This window comes from Channa argus, chromosome 19 (genome assembly GCF_033026475.1).
Source record: "Channa argus isolate prfri chromosome 19, Channa argus male v1.0, whole genome shotgun sequence".
In the NCBI taxonomy this organism is placed as follows: domain Eukaryota; kingdom Metazoa; phylum Chordata; class Actinopteri; order Anabantiformes; family Channidae; genus Channa; species Channa argus.
The window spans coordinates 17389638-17403776 of record NC_090215.1 but is presented as its reverse complement, the minus strand read 5'-3'; the positions used below and the strand labels follow the sequence as shown (position 1 = coordinate 17403776).

Below are 14139 nucleotides of genomic sequence, written 5' to 3'. Positions count from 1 at the left end.
CAATGTGCTGTTATTGTCTTTATTCCAGGGAGCAACCGGGACTCCAGGATTCCCAGGGCTACAGGGAGAGCCAGGACCTAGGGGAGACAAGGTACTTTAATACTATGGTATCCAGGCTTGAATAAGGTCAGAATGTACTTTGTGGTGTCAAAGACAAACCACATGAATCAGGGTATTATCAGAAATGATTCATTAATTGTCCAAATAATCATCCACATCCTTCTGCTGTGTCATTCAGGGTGATCCCGGTGTTGGACTACCAGGTCCTCCAGGACCTCCTGGACCTCCAGGCCCCAGGTCTCCCATGTTCCTTGTAGGTCCAGTCATTTTTATTTTTTACATTTCTTCCGGTCTACTGCAGTTTTTGTCACTCCCCAGGCTACAGTACAATGGGATTCAGTGACTACTGGACTTAACTGGCTTCAAAAATAAAATCCATACTACTGTATATTTAAATGGCTTTATAGTACCAACTATTTCTTACTGTGCTAATGGTTTGTTGTGTTGCATCCTTTCATGCTTACCACTTGTACTACCTTAGATTCAGAGAAAGTGGCACAGTACAGCTGGTTCAAATCCTGTTGCTTTTATTTTGTACCACGTTAATCCCGAATAACTACATTTAGCAACAAATTCTTCACTATGGTCACTGACACACTGGTTCAAAATGAAATGTTCATCTGAAGCCTTTTTTTCTTGTTTTATTAAATGTTTTTAAAGAAGCATCTAGCTTTTAGAAGTGTGCAATATGACACATTTAGGCATAAGAACCCTCAGTTTTTGGAGAGCTGACTAATCGACGGGACATGTGGTTTGTGCTCATCAGGAGGGGTCAGGATTTGAAGACTTTGACAGTGATACAGAGGTTTTTAGGGTAAGTACTTTCTTGAGTTTTTGCCTTGTTTTGTTTTTTCCATTTGAACCATCAGCTAGAAACATACATGAATTACTGCTCCACATGATTTTCCTGTGTGACTGATATAAATTGTCCTGTTTTGCCAGGGGCCTCCAGGGCCTCCTGGCCCTCCAGGACAGCCAGGGCCCACAGGAAAGCCTTTTAATAGCACCTTTCCTGGGCCACCTGGGGTCCCTGGAAAAGATGGGAAGGATGGCCAGAAGGGTGAACCTGGTCTGCCTGTAAGTTAAACACCTCTTCACTCAGTCTTGTTTTTCTTGTGCAGTTCGTCAGTTAAAGCGAAGCTTAAATATGCACTTGTCTAGTCTAAAGATACTACAGCTATTTTGTATTGATAGAACCGCACTTTATCATTGTAGCTTTACATCAGGATGTTGCATGTTTTTATCTGTGTGGACTTTATTCTGTATCATTTCTTGTGTGGGAGGTGTTGATTAGAAATGTACAGACCAAAGTAGAACTGTTGAATTTATTTTAGAGCAATTGTCTCTTTAAAGGAAAGACAAGGATTTGGACACAACTCGAGTTCAAGTTCATCATTAAAGTTCACCGACTCAGTGCAGGGTTATAGGTACACTGCTGACCGAGCTTATGTTTTCAGGTCGATGAGGAGCGGTTTATTGGCTCTGGCTCTGGTTCAGGTTCTGGTCAGGTATTAACAATTGGTCCCCTCACGTTCAATACGAGGGCCTGAAAAGACAGAATTTTCCCCAACGTGATTTAAAAAAAAAACAAACAAAAAAAACATGTTCATTTACTGCTCCATTGCTTGCTGCAGAATACTGACCCAGTACAAACTTTGTGTCCATGTTTACTTCAGACTGAGCGCAATAAGTCACTTCCCCATCATCTACACATCATACATGGCTAATGACATATCTGGCTGCTCAAAGCTTCAGAACATGGTTGCAGCTGTAGCAGTAGTTGTGTTGGGAGAAATGTGTCTTTTCCTTTTTAAATGTAGGAGACTTTTATTAACTTTGAATAGACTACTAACAGTTTCACAGTATTTCCTGCACCACTTTTTTTTGTGCATCACTTGAGAGTCTGGAATTTCATTAGCATTGTTTAATATCCCCTAATTTTTAAGCACTTTAGTGAGTGATGGCATCAATTAAACAACCCGTTCAAAGCACGTAAAAAGTGTACATAGGTTTCTACTCCCTCCTGACATCTAAAGATGTTTGTGCATCTATATTCTGAAATATAGTCTTCTCATTCTTGCAGGGAGTGGATGGAAAAGATGGCGATGCAGGAACTGCTGGGGAAAAGGGAGACAAGGTGAGGCTCATGATTATTTCCATGTTTTCTTACTGTGTGTGAATCACGATAAAGCTGATTTTAAAATGGCCACTTGCAAACCCTGAAAGTCCTTGTGTTGCACTGTTCTCGCAGAACATGGAACTGCTGTCCAGAACAATTTGAAAACCTCACATGTGAAAGGGCTGCACCTCAGCCGTGATCTGGCTGCTGCTTGTGTTCCCTACCCCACTGTCTCTTGTGTGAGCCGGACCTCATTTCACCCGAGCAGGGCTTTTAGTGTTGTTGTGTTACAGAAACAATTGCACACAAACTAAGTAACCACCTAACACGCCGAGCCACACTCCTAATGATGTGACCCTGTGGACTAATCAAGCCGAGGTGCTTGAGTGTGAACAAGTCTGTTGTAATAGCTGCTGTGCTTTTTTTTCTCATGTGAATTATGTAGGTAATGGGATTTTATTTATTTTTCTAGGGAGACCCTGGAGTGAACGGGCAACCAGGACAGAAGGTAAGATATAATTTCACTCCAATGAGCTACTATTACTTCATAATTATGCTAGGATTTTATATTGATGTTGTACCCAATGTGGCATGTACGCAGTATAATAAATGTCTTACGCTGTGGATCTTACACAGTTAATTTAATTTAATAATTTAAATAATTTAATCAACATTTGTCCCAGGGAGATCAAGGTCCTCCAGGGTTCCCAGGCCTTCCAGGGACAGAAGGTGCACAAGGGCAGCCAGGTTCCAGGGGTCCACCTGGTCCTCCTGGGCCCCCAGGCCCCCCTGGAAGATTCTCCTCCTTGGGGTTTGAGGTAGAGCCCGTTTCACTACTTAATAGTTTAATAATAGTTTAATAATAGTTTTGCTAGTTTTAGTATAACGTTACTGCCAACAGGAGTGTGGTTCTAAACATGAAGAATTAGCAAATATTGATATAGCAAATGTCTCTGCTGCGGCTGTTGAGGAATTATAGCTTGTTGGTTGCTTCTGCTTGGTTCTCGTCAGGATGGCCTCTAAACACGGAGCCTTTATTCCATTGATCACCAAATTAGCTTGACATGTTTGCCGCATAAAGTTATCAATGAATTTCCATTTCACATGTTGCCAAATTAAGAGCTTTCCAAGTAACTGTAGAATATTTGTAGACAAATGTTCCCTATCAACTCCTAGGTTTGATTGATAGGATTTTATTTGTTGTGCTTTTAGGACCTGGAAGGATCTGGGATGCAGAGCGGCTTTGGAGGCCCAGGTCCACAGGTAAGACTTGGAGTGTCTTAACATGGAAACCATTCTGGTCATATGGTATAATGTCATTATAACACCCACAGTTGTGTTTTTCACCTTTGTTTGTCACAGGGTCCTCCAGGAATCCCTGGACTTCAAGGACCCAAGGTGACGCATTTGTGTATCTGTAGTACTCGCATGCAAACTATATCCTCACTAAACACTTAATATTAGAGATGTAGACTGTAATTCATATTCTGTTTACTTTGCCTCCTGTAGGGTAAAGATGGTTTAGCCGGTCTCCCAGGAAAGCCTGGACAAAAGGTGAGTCTGCTGTCTCTCTGTTAAGCTTTTGTTAAGGTTGTCTCAGCACAAGCCAGACAGACTTCTCAAGAGTATACAGCCTTAAGGTCACAATGAACTGCTGGAAGTGAAAAGTCACATGGCCTCAAGGGCTGTCACCTTTTTGCTGCAAGGAGATTTAGGAAGCAAACAGACTGGCATCCTACAAGAGCTGGGACCTGCCAGATTGCATTTCTGGTTCAATCTGACCTGTTCTGTGTTTTTTTTATTTTTATTATTATTATTTGACAATGGTTCTTTTTGAGAGTTCAAAAAGGCTTTGAGTCTTCTGGGTCATCTGTTGAGCTAATCATAGCACTGATGACTATGTCGATGACACACAACTTTATCTTTTTGATTTTTGCATGATTTTGATGATGAAATTGAGCAGAAAACTGGTTCTCTTTGCAGGATAGAATGCAGAAAGGGTCCAAATGGCTTTTAATTTTCACACAACTGCAAACCCCCTTGGTATTTTTTTTAAAAACAAATTTAAAATCGCTTTTTATTTAGGCTAAATTGATTTAAGTGTTTTTTGTTTTTGGCTTATTTTCATATTCACATATGGCATTTATTTTTTTCTCATTTTAGCTTAGACTTTTGTCTTAAATGTTAAATGGGATTAAACATTTGTCCTATACTCAGTGTAGCCCTTGAGCCCTTGTTTTATTTTTGTTTTAGTATACTGGAATATAACCAAGAAGTTATGTTATGCGGGGCATAATGGATGTTTGTGTATGGTTTATGCAGGGGGAGCCTGGTATTGCAGGACCACCAGGGTTACCAGGTCTGGTGGGACTTAAAGGAGCAGAGGTCAGTAAATAGATGGACAAATAGATGGATTAAGGATTTTATTAAAATGTAACTTCTTTACCAATAGCAAGTACTGTAACTGGTGACACAGTTGTAAACACAAATGAAGCTTAAATCATTTTTGTCTCGTCCTCAAAGGACAATGTCACAAACACACATGGCTGATTGTGATAACTGCACAATGTGTGCATATATCACTGGCAAACACAATACTGACAAAAAAGCAACTAAAAGCTGAACTTTGATTGTATGTCTTAATTTGTCTACAGGGACAAAAGGGGGACAAAGGTGATCCAGGACAAAAGGTAAAATCACAAGTGACACGACCAGATTTGCGAGGGTGCAAACACACTTGTATACGTCTCACAGTTTGTGCTGTTAGCTGAAATATAAAAATGTCAACCACGGTTTTCAGGGAGAGGCAGGACAGGATGGATTAAGTCTTCCTGGCCCTCCGGGACCACCTGGACCACCAGGACCCATCATCAACCTGCATGATGTAAGTAACCCCTTACCACAGCCTTTTGAGGCTTTCTTAAGGTATTGAGGATAAACCAGTGTAAACACCAGTTGTCTTACAATTATCTCATTGAAGCCACAGCTTGCATGGGGAGGAATTATGGATAATATTTATGATGATGACATTAAAATAACTGCACTGAATAACAAGAGCAATGAAGTTGTTAATTTAAGTCTTTTTTTTTTTTTTTATAATATTGACCAAGCTTGACCCTCTCTCTTCCTTAGCTTCTGCTTAATGATACAGATGGTGCCTTAAATTTCTCAGGGATTTTTGAAGCTCAGGGACCTGCTGTGAGTATCAAAGTTTGTCCAACAGTTGTGTTCTAATGAATAAATCAGCTTTCATATTCCAAGCAATGAGAAGCGATGCAAATAATACAAACGTCATCAAGATATAATTTTGAATTGACCTAACAATTATATATATTTTTTAATATATATGCAGGGACCTAAAGGTGACATTGGGTTGCCAGGTTTTCAGGGACCTCCAGGACTTAAAGTAAGTGGGACCTTTGTGCATCTGTATTAAAAATGAAATAGCTGTAGGAATATGAGTTGTGAATGCGTGTGTGTTTTACAGGGTCAAAAGGGGGAGCCAGGATTTATCATTGCAGCAAATGGATCTGTGGGATCAGGCCCGGCTGGTCCAATGGGACCTAAAGGAGTCAAGGTTATATTTGTTGTCACAGTTTATCAGATCCTAATGAAGTTTTCCTTGTTTCTACCAAACATAAAAATAAACATTCCAGGATTTGAGTAAAAAATTGAAGTTTATTTAAGTAATAATAATAATCACCACCATTCCAAACGTTCTCTCTTTTAGGGAGATGAGGGTGTACCTGGGCCCCCTGGAATTCCGGTGAGCATTTAGCAATTTGACTTTCAATCGAAAAATATATTTTCAGCTTTTATATCAACACTAATTGAAAATTCTATGCTGTGTTCATTCAAGAAGTGACTTTTTGTTCCTAACAGGGACCTATGGGACCACTAGGACCCAAAGGGGAATTTGGTTTTCCCGGAAGACCTGTAAGAATCCAACTCATCATACATTATACACTGACACTTCCCTTTTTTGATTGTTGGTTCCTTAACAAGATACTTGGGTTAAAAAAAATAAAAACGCACATAAAGGAAGAGTTGTCCCTTCTCCAGAGAAAACTGAAAAGACAACCTCTCCACTCTCACTATAAGTTTGATACACCTACTCCTGTGATGTGATGGGTTTTATGTTAAATTAAATCTCAGAATGACTCCGTGAATAAACTTCTCCATTTGCCAAATTTCCCTGTGGGGATCATTAAAGTTAAATCTAATCAAACATCCCACGCTGCCGTTGTCGTTGTAACTTAAGTGCTTTTGCATAATGCTTTTCTATCTGCGTAGGGTCGACCAGGACTGATGGGACCTAAAGGAGAGAGGGGGGACTCTGTGGGGCTTCCAGTAAGTCACACACGGGAAAATTAGGAGCATGTGGACACGTTGTAACACAAATGATGTTGGTTAAGAATCTGTTTATGTTGGGCCACATTCGACTACAGCGTTCAGGTTTAAAGCACCTAGTTTTCTCATATAATTTACTGAAATTGTCTAAAAATCTCACATTTGCCTTTTGTTTTTCTCTCCTATTCAACTATTCTTCTAAGGGACCACCTGGCCCTCCTGGTCCACCAGGCCGGCCAGGAATATTCGACTGCCCCAAAGGAGTAAGTGCTCACCCTCGTTACCACACAGTTCCGATTCAGTTATTCCTAATTATTTTATTCATCATTACTGTGTTTATGTGGTAAGTCCTCACTGTCCTCTCTCCTTCCTTGGTTTCTAAAGACAGTGTTCCCCATCCCTCCCAGACCCCACTGCAAAATGGTTGTAAGTTTCTGTCTATGCAGCAATATTAATAAAAATCACAATAATGGCTTTTATTACTCCCTCTGTTAGAAATGTTTGATGGCTTCATAAAAAGTCATTATTGATTTATTGTCTAGAGGATCTTAAGGCTTCTTAAGTGTCTTTATTAACCCTTAGTTTTCAGTGTGATCTGACTTTCCTCCACACATTTTTCATCTTTTCCACCTTTATGGGAAGAAGGTGCATGTTTCCTTTTCTTTCGAACTCTATCACTGGCATTTATCACTTTAGAACTGTTCATGGAGGCTTCCAACATATTCCTGCATGCTGCATGTCCAGTCTGGAAAGGTGAAGGCTCAGTGCATAAAACCTTATAAGGTAGTGTTAAAATCACATCCACAGAAAGTCTGCACGTGGTGATTAATAGCATTAAAGTGACTGATCTGATATGTAATCTGAGAATTTTCAGTAATTTCCAAATTCAGTCTGAAGTAATGTCTGTTAATGTTTGTGCTTCATTATTTCAGCTTAACAGTGATGGAACCATTGCAGTTGGTAGGTTTAAATACTTTTGTTTTGATGTTTGCCAGAACTTATAAACACTTGTATCTAAATGTGGACTAAAATATTCCATTAGACGAGTGTTAATAAATATACTCTCACTGTGCAATAAAAACCCTACTGACACATGAGTCAAAGGGATAAACAATTGATTTGAGGCTTTTTGTTACCAAGGCAACTGTCAGACAGGACTAAAAGGAGAAAAGGGAGAGAGAGGCCTTCCAGGGATGCCAGCTGCATCGAGTGAGTCCACACTTGAGAATTTCTCACTTAAAATGAAATCCATTCAAAGGATGACTGTGAAAACGAGTATGGAAAGTGATTTTCAAGGTGGCCTAATTTTTATCTTGAGACGGGAGTTTTAGTTTGTACTTTGCATGGTTGCTTGTGTTTGTAATTTAGTCATCCAGTGATTAAACTAGTTTTTATAATAATTGTGGTAACTTTAATGTATTATCCTCCATTATCTTTTGTTTTGTTTAGATGCATTCCTTCCCAGAGGAGACAGGGTAAGATCCAGAGAAAGGTTTTTGTTTTAGGTACATGTTGGGTTTTATTTACCACGAGACTTAAGTGTTATGTGTATCTGTGTGTCCTTGACTTTGCATGTAATTATAGGGGGCAAAAGGTGACCAGGGTGTTAAAGGGGAGAAGGGAGACAAGGGGGAGGCAGGGTTGCCAGGACAACCAGGTATCCAAGGAAGACCAGGACTTGTGGTACGTTCCATGGCTGCACAACTGTGTGTCTAAATTACATAAATTGACTTTTTTAAATTCAATTCTCTATTTATATCGCGCCAATTTACAACAGTCATCTCAAGGATATGTACATAATAAAGCCAAGACTATAGGGAAAATGTAGAGAAAACAAATTGTGTCAGTAAGGTCTTGGCAACTTTTTTCAGGGACCTAAAGGAGAGTCGGTGCTTGGTCCGCCAGGCCCACGTGGGATACCAGGCTCACCTGGTTCCCCAGGCTATGGGAGGCCAGGTCCTGTTGGTCCGCCCGGGCCACCGGGGCCTCCAGGATCCCCCGGGTCACACTCAAGATACGGCTCAGGTACAGCTCATCAGTGTTCTGCGATTACCGATCTTCAGCTACATATAATCAAGTTTAAACAACCACTTAAATTTTTTTATGGCAGCTCTGAGCATCACTGGCCCCCCTGGTCCTCCTGGACCACCCGGACCTCCTGGAACTTCGGGTAACACAGCATCTGTAAGTTGTCCTGCCTGCCACATAGAACATCATTACACCAGCAACTGATTTCCTGTAGAATTTAAACTGTAATTGTTAACCATTCTTCAATAACACTTCCTCCTGTAACAAATGTAACTGGATTTCTTTTTGTGTTCCAGCTAAAAACATTTTCGACACGTGATGCTATGATGCAGCAGACCCTCAGGGACCCGGACGGAACTCTATTGTATGTCACAGACACAGGACGTCTGTTCCTTAAGGTTTCCCAGGGATGGAAAGAGATACAGGTAGTGATAATGTTTAGTGCCTATATGTTTGTAAATCCCACTTTAATTCACTTAAACACCAAATGCAGATACTTGTCTGATTATTAAAGAGGGGGGTGTAGTTTCCCTGCAACCTCAAGCTTCCTTTGCTTAAAATCAGAGGCATGTAGTTCACGGTGTGTCTGATGTAGCAGTTTTATTATAAATTGGAGGATTTAATTCCAATTGTAATCTGAAAATGGAAAACGTGCTGCAGATACTTTTCAATCCTTTTCCCCGAGTCGGCTGTTTTTTGTTTCGAACTGAAGTTTACTTTATCGTGCAACCTATGGACGACATCAATGCAAAAAACACAACATATGCAATCTAACTGACGCTCAGCTCAATTTATGATTTTGCTCTCATAGTTGGGGAATCTGATCTACCTCTCCAATAACATCATACCACAAGATGAGGTACCTGGTTCTTGGTTTTTGTCTTTTTGCTCGCTAAAAATGTTGTGGTAGATTATTTTGTTGCATTTAACTTCTCATTTTAACCGTTCGTTCAGCCTCGAGGTGCATATCAATTAAGAGGAGACACAAAGGAAAGAATAATTTCAGTTAATGAGAGGGTAAGTTTATGTCGAAGTTTTCTTCAAGTCACTGTAAATCAATTGACAATGTGTACAGCTCCTTGTTCTTTAATTAAACTACAGCGAGGGACTTAATGGCTCGCTTCCTCTCCTTCCCAGCTCAACCTGGTTGCCCTAAACCAGCCCCACTCAGGGGACATGATGGGTCTCGATATGGCCGACCGGATGTGTTATGAGCAGGCCAAAGCGATGGGCTTGGCTCCAAACTACCGTGCCTTGATTTCATCCCACAGGCAAGACCTGGTCCATGTGGTCTATCCTGGTTTCCGGGAAACTCTGCCAATAACCAACCTCAGGGTAAGCGTGCTCCCCTGCTGTTTTTCATTCTTAAAGAACTACTAAACTCGTATCACTCTGGAAACAAAGCATCACTAGTAACTCATAGTGTGTTCTCTTAGGGAGACGTGATGTTTAGGAACTGGCGGTCAATTTTCAACGGCGACGGGGGAATAATCAAGGCCAGGATACCCATCTACTCCTTTGATGGCCGGGATGTTTTAGCGGACCCCTTCTGGTCAGCAAACTTGGTTGATTGCCTACTTGTTTGCTTCTGCATGTCTGCCCATCTGTCTAGGGTGTTGACATTTTCTGTCCTCTGTCTTATCAGGCCTCAGAAGAGCATCTGGCATGGCTCCACCAGCAGGGGTCTCAGAGTAGTGGACAAGCACTGTGAGACGTGGCGAGCGGACCACATGTCCGTGATGGGCCAGTCATCTAGCCTGACCTCCGGCCTGCTCCTGGGCCAGCAGACGCGAAGCTGTTCCAACCAATACATTGTTCTTTGTATTGAGACCCACAAAAGCCATTAAAGCCCCCGCCCCACCCCAAACCGTTCAACCAAGGAATCTCTCCCAGCCATCGTAAATCTTCTACTACACTCTGGGAAATGATTTGTGTCTTTGTTGGAAAAGGATGATGTTTTCAGCCTAACATTGGTGCTATATGTAGCAATTTTGTCAGGACAACTTTTAACGCCACGTCTTCATCAGCACAGGAGGATAATTATTTTTTTTTCTCTGGTCTGACATGGCTCTGTGTTCTTTCTAAGAAGAGGCAGTAACAAACTAGTTACATCAGCAAAGGTATTTTCTGGGGTGCAAAGCTACATGAAGGGGAAGCTACATTGCAGAAATGGAATCATTTTGCAGATCGCTTGCAAAGTAAATTGCCCATAAAGGAAACGTCCCTTTGTGTTGTAAAGCGATGTGTAAGATTTTCCACTTACGTGCCACTACAACATTGTGGCACATAATCTAAAATATTACGAAAAGCCTGCAGGAGGAACCCAGTCTTCTATATTCATTGCTATAATACAATTTTCTCTACGTGACTGTGCTTATAAGTTAAAATGACAAACCTTAAAATCCTGTTCCACAAATATTGCAACAAGTTTGCATCACACTAGTAAAATCAAAGTAGCATAAATGGCTTCACGTAGTCACCAGGTGTCATAAGGAATAATAATGTGTCTTTGGGCTTCACAAGACTGAAAGTAGAGAGCGTCTGCTCCCGTCTTCCAAACGTGGCGGTTTTTACAAACCAAAGATTTTTGTGACGGAAGCATTAAAAGCTACTTTGTCGTGCTACTTGACATCGGTCATGGAATTTTTAAACCTATTTTTATAAATTTCAGGGAAGGTTTATTCAATATTTCAAGGGTCAGAACTTTCCACAACACACACAGCCGCTTGTCCAGTAATGCGATGGCCAAATAATCAGTGTTGCCACCAAAGTTTTTTTGGTTTTGTTTTTTTAAATGCACTGTACTTCATTTTTTTTAAAAATCAAAAATTATTTTTGTTTGTTTAACCTTTTCATCTTTGGACATGTTGTGTTGCAGCTTTTCATACATCTCGGTGATCCCACTCTTTAGCAGCTCTTTCTTTTATTAGGCTATTTAATTTAAATTCAACGATTTATTTATACCGTCACAGCACATAACATGAAATCAGAGGATTAAATTTAAGAATGTAATTTATCGTTTGTTTGTCAAATGAATTCTACTCACTTTTTGCCTCTTTTGTACAGCTAAACATTTGTAACAAAATGTTGACATCAAAACAGTAACAACTAATGTAGAGATACAAAGGAACAAACTATTTTTGAGCTTTAAGAAACATTCAAAAGGACAAAACCCTTAAGGGTAAAGGTGAGAGCACATGTTTTTGTATAAATATTGGTGCTTTGTTAAATAAAGTTTTCTCTTTTCATAAACTGCTCTGGTTTCATTCTCAATGCCGTTTAATAACATTATTAACCATAACCTCACCATAACATACTTTCACATTTTTGATAGTCAGTCGTTTTATTTTTTTTTTTCTTACTGGCGTAGAAATGTTTTTCATCTTGCGCCAGAGAGCATCAGTGTAATAAAAATGTAATGTAAAAATACTGATCTATGGATTAGGTAAAATCTTTCCCATAGCTAGTTTTATTTACATTGCTTTTTTGGCACCATGTGTAGAGAGTGGGTGGGTTTGAATAGGTTGGCAACACAGACACCACTTTCCTGATGCCTGGGGCTTAATAAATCCACAGTAACCTTTTTTCATGAATTGATAAATATGTCATTTTGATATTTTCTCTAAGTGGCTGGAAATGACAGATTGTCAGCACCACCCTACAGTATCCCTCCTGAATGTAGCAGCAGCAGTCGTCTGAATACATTTGTGAATGATTATACTGGGTAACTCTTGCACTGGGGGTTAAAGGTGTTGTGGGAGTTCCAGAGTCAAAGGTCTGGAACAAAACAAACATCTAAAAAGCCAAACTGCACTCGCTCACCAAAGCCTGTAAGCTGAGTGTGTGATGGTCAGTGAGTAGCACCGCAAGTATCTTTTTCAGGCTGTGTTTTACATTACGAAACTGTTTTAGAAAGAAGTCGGACATGAAGGCTGTGAAGGTAAACATTTTATTTATGTATTTCAACATTTGTAAACTGCAAAATGTGTCTATCAATTCACTGACCATTAGTGGCTCACAGCTCTCCTGTATTTTTACTTTTACTTACAAAAATGAACTGTTTTTTCGCACAAACTGTTCTGTCTTTGGCTTGAAGGTCCTGCTGGTGACTCTCCTGACTGCTGCGGCAGCTGATGGCCAGACTTTCCACCTTGGCAAATGCCCCCGACCAACTACTCAAAAGGACTTTGACGTAACAAAGGTGCAACACTGAATACTGTTGTTCTTGTCTATTGTGATGACCTTTGGCACATGTACGGAATAATGATTTTTGTTCATTCTTTGCTCACGTCGTATAATTTCGGTCACCCAGTGGCTAATAAACAATTGCTCTGCCCTCCTTGTAGTATATGGGTACCTGGTATGAAATAGAGAAGCTCCCAGCTGTATTTGAAAGAGGAACATGTAACCAAGCCACATACACTCTTCTGGATGACGGGACAGTCAGAGTCCTCAATGCAGAACTGCTGTAAGGATTTAACCAGCCTACTGAATGCATCATAGACACTTTCTCAGTAAAAGTAATTTAATATTTCAGCTTTTTTATTCCCTTCTCTTTGTACAGGTCTGACGGGCAGATGAATTCAATTGAAGGTGTTGCTAAAGTTAAAGACCCATCTCAACCTGCCATTCTGGGAGTCAGCTTCTTTAAAGGTGTGCTCTCGATGTCTTTTTTTAAATGACTTTAGGAAGTACCTTGCAATACCTGCTTTATACTACCCTGATTTATTTTATTTTCTAGGTTTTCCAGATGCTCCCTACTGGGTACTGTCCACAGACTATCAGTCCTATGCTCTGGTGTACTCTTGTTCTGACTACTTTAGATTTTTCTACGTCGACTTTGCTTGGGTCCTGGCACGCACTCGAGTGCTGACGGAAGACATCATTAGCCAGTTACACGAGCAACTGGCTGCTGTCGGTGTCGACGTAAATCGCCTTACAGTTTCCAACCAGACAGGCTGTGATATCCTATCATCACCTGAAGCATGATGGGTAAAATGGAAAAGGAAATAAAGCTCATTTGCGGAATTACCGTAATAAAAAATTTTATGTTAACAGGCAGTGTTGGAAGGTCAAAATGATATTGTACTTGGTAGATATTTCTTAAAATTGTACTTGAGTATTTAAATGTTCTGCTACAACATTTCAGTGGCAAATTGTAATTCACTACATTTATTTCACAACTATAGCTGCTATTTACGTTTGAGAGTATTAATACAAATGCAGTAATTGGTAATTTGACACTCTGTCTTTGGGTCCAATGCCACAGCTAGATTGATTCCTGAGTCTTGCTTAATGTAGCCGGACACTGATGAATGCATCAGTCTGCACTTTATAATCAAATACATACATAATAATTCATGTAAAATGTGCCGCACTGCGCTGTAGTACTTATCCTTTTAGTTCTACTTTTATATGTTGTGCAAGTACTTGCTGTATGCAAATTAAAAATGCAAGATTTTACTAAATCAGTGTTTTTAAAGTTCTTTTATGAAAAAAGCAATGAAGAGTGCTCACAAAGTTCCCTTAGTAAGAATTGAGTGTGCGCGCAGATTGATCTGCTTTTATTTTGGGGGGGGAAC

At 40.1% G+C, this 14139-nt stretch overlaps 2 protein-coding genes across 6 annotated transcripts in view; both read left to right on the top strand.

Moving 5' to 3' along the window:
• LOC137104536 (collagen alpha-1(XVIII) chain-like) overlaps positions 1–11809 on the top strand; it is a 47414-nt gene extending 35605 nt beyond the window's left edge. For 2 of the 5 annotated variants that reach the window (XM_067485857.1, XM_067485855.1), the window contains 34 exons: positions 29–91; positions 239–313; positions 827–874; positions 1003–1137; positions 1518–1568; positions 2144–2197; positions 2652–2687; positions 2863–2997; positions 3392–3442; positions 3542–3577; positions 3689–3733; positions 4502–4564; positions 4834–4869; positions 4980–5063; positions 5312–5377; positions 5532–5585; positions 5667–5756; positions 5910–5945; positions 6062–6115; positions 6473–6529; positions 6733–6792; positions 6914–6955; positions 7462–7489; positions 7670–7738; positions 7979–8004; positions 8114–8212; positions 8401–8554; positions 8640–8713; positions 8854–8982; positions 9369–9416; positions 9512–9574; positions 9695–9892; positions 9994–10109; positions 10203–11809. In XM_067485857.1, the coding sequence (XP_067341958.1) occupies positions 29–91; positions 239–313; positions 827–874; positions 1003–1137; positions 1518–1568; positions 2144–2197; positions 2652–2687; positions 2863–2997; positions 3392–3442; positions 3542–3577; positions 3689–3733; positions 4502–4564; positions 4834–4869; positions 4980–5063; positions 5312–5377; positions 5532–5585; positions 5667–5756; positions 5910–5945; positions 6062–6115; positions 6473–6529; positions 6733–6792; positions 6914–6955; positions 7462–7489; positions 7670–7738; positions 7979–8004; positions 8114–8212; positions 8401–8554; positions 8640–8713; positions 8854–8982; positions 9369–9416; positions 9512–9574; positions 9695–9892; positions 9994–10109; positions 10203–10404 (2577 nt within the window). In that variant the 3' untranslated portion in view covers positions 10405–11809. The remainder of the gene's footprint in view (positions 1–28; positions 92–238; positions 314–826; positions 875–1002; positions 1138–1517; positions 1569–2143; positions 2198–2651; positions 2688–2862; positions 2998–3391; positions 3443–3541; positions 3578–3688; positions 3734–4501; positions 4565–4833; positions 4870–4979; positions 5064–5311; positions 5378–5531; positions 5586–5666; positions 5757–5909; positions 5946–6061; positions 6116–6472; positions 6530–6732; positions 6793–6913; positions 6956–7461; positions 7490–7669; positions 7739–7978; positions 8005–8113; positions 8213–8400; positions 8555–8639; positions 8714–8853; positions 8983–9368; positions 9417–9511; positions 9575–9694; positions 9893–9993; positions 10110–10202) is intronic. The other 3 variants (XM_067485859.1, XM_067485858.1, XM_067485856.1) reach the window with 2 other exon arrangements.
• Positions 11810–12339: 530 nt separating this feature from the next.
• LOC137104540 (apolipoprotein D-like) lies at positions 12340–14025 on the top strand. The gene is made up of 5 exons (XM_067485868.1): positions 12340–12497; positions 12654–12758; positions 12904–13025; positions 13122–13210; positions 13299–14025. Exons 1-5 carry the CDS (start codon positions 12483–12485, stop codon positions 13544–13546), a joined length of 579 nt encoding a protein of 192 aa, XP_067341969.1. The 5' UTR covers positions 12340–12482; the 3' UTR covers positions 13547–14025.
• Positions 14026–14139: the final 114 nt, after the last annotated feature.

Bases quoted from the DNA above. Each gene is read 5' to 3' on its own strand.
- LOC137104540 (XM_067485868.1), top strand. The intron at 13,026-13,121 runs GTAAGGATTTAA...CTCTTTGTACAG, and splicing joins GTCCTCAATGCAGAACTGCT to GTCTGACGGGCAGATGAATT. The intron at 13,211-13,298 runs GTGTGCTCTCGA...TTTATTTTCTAG, and splicing joins GGGAGTCAGCTTCTTTAAAG to GTTTTCCAGATGCTCCCTAC.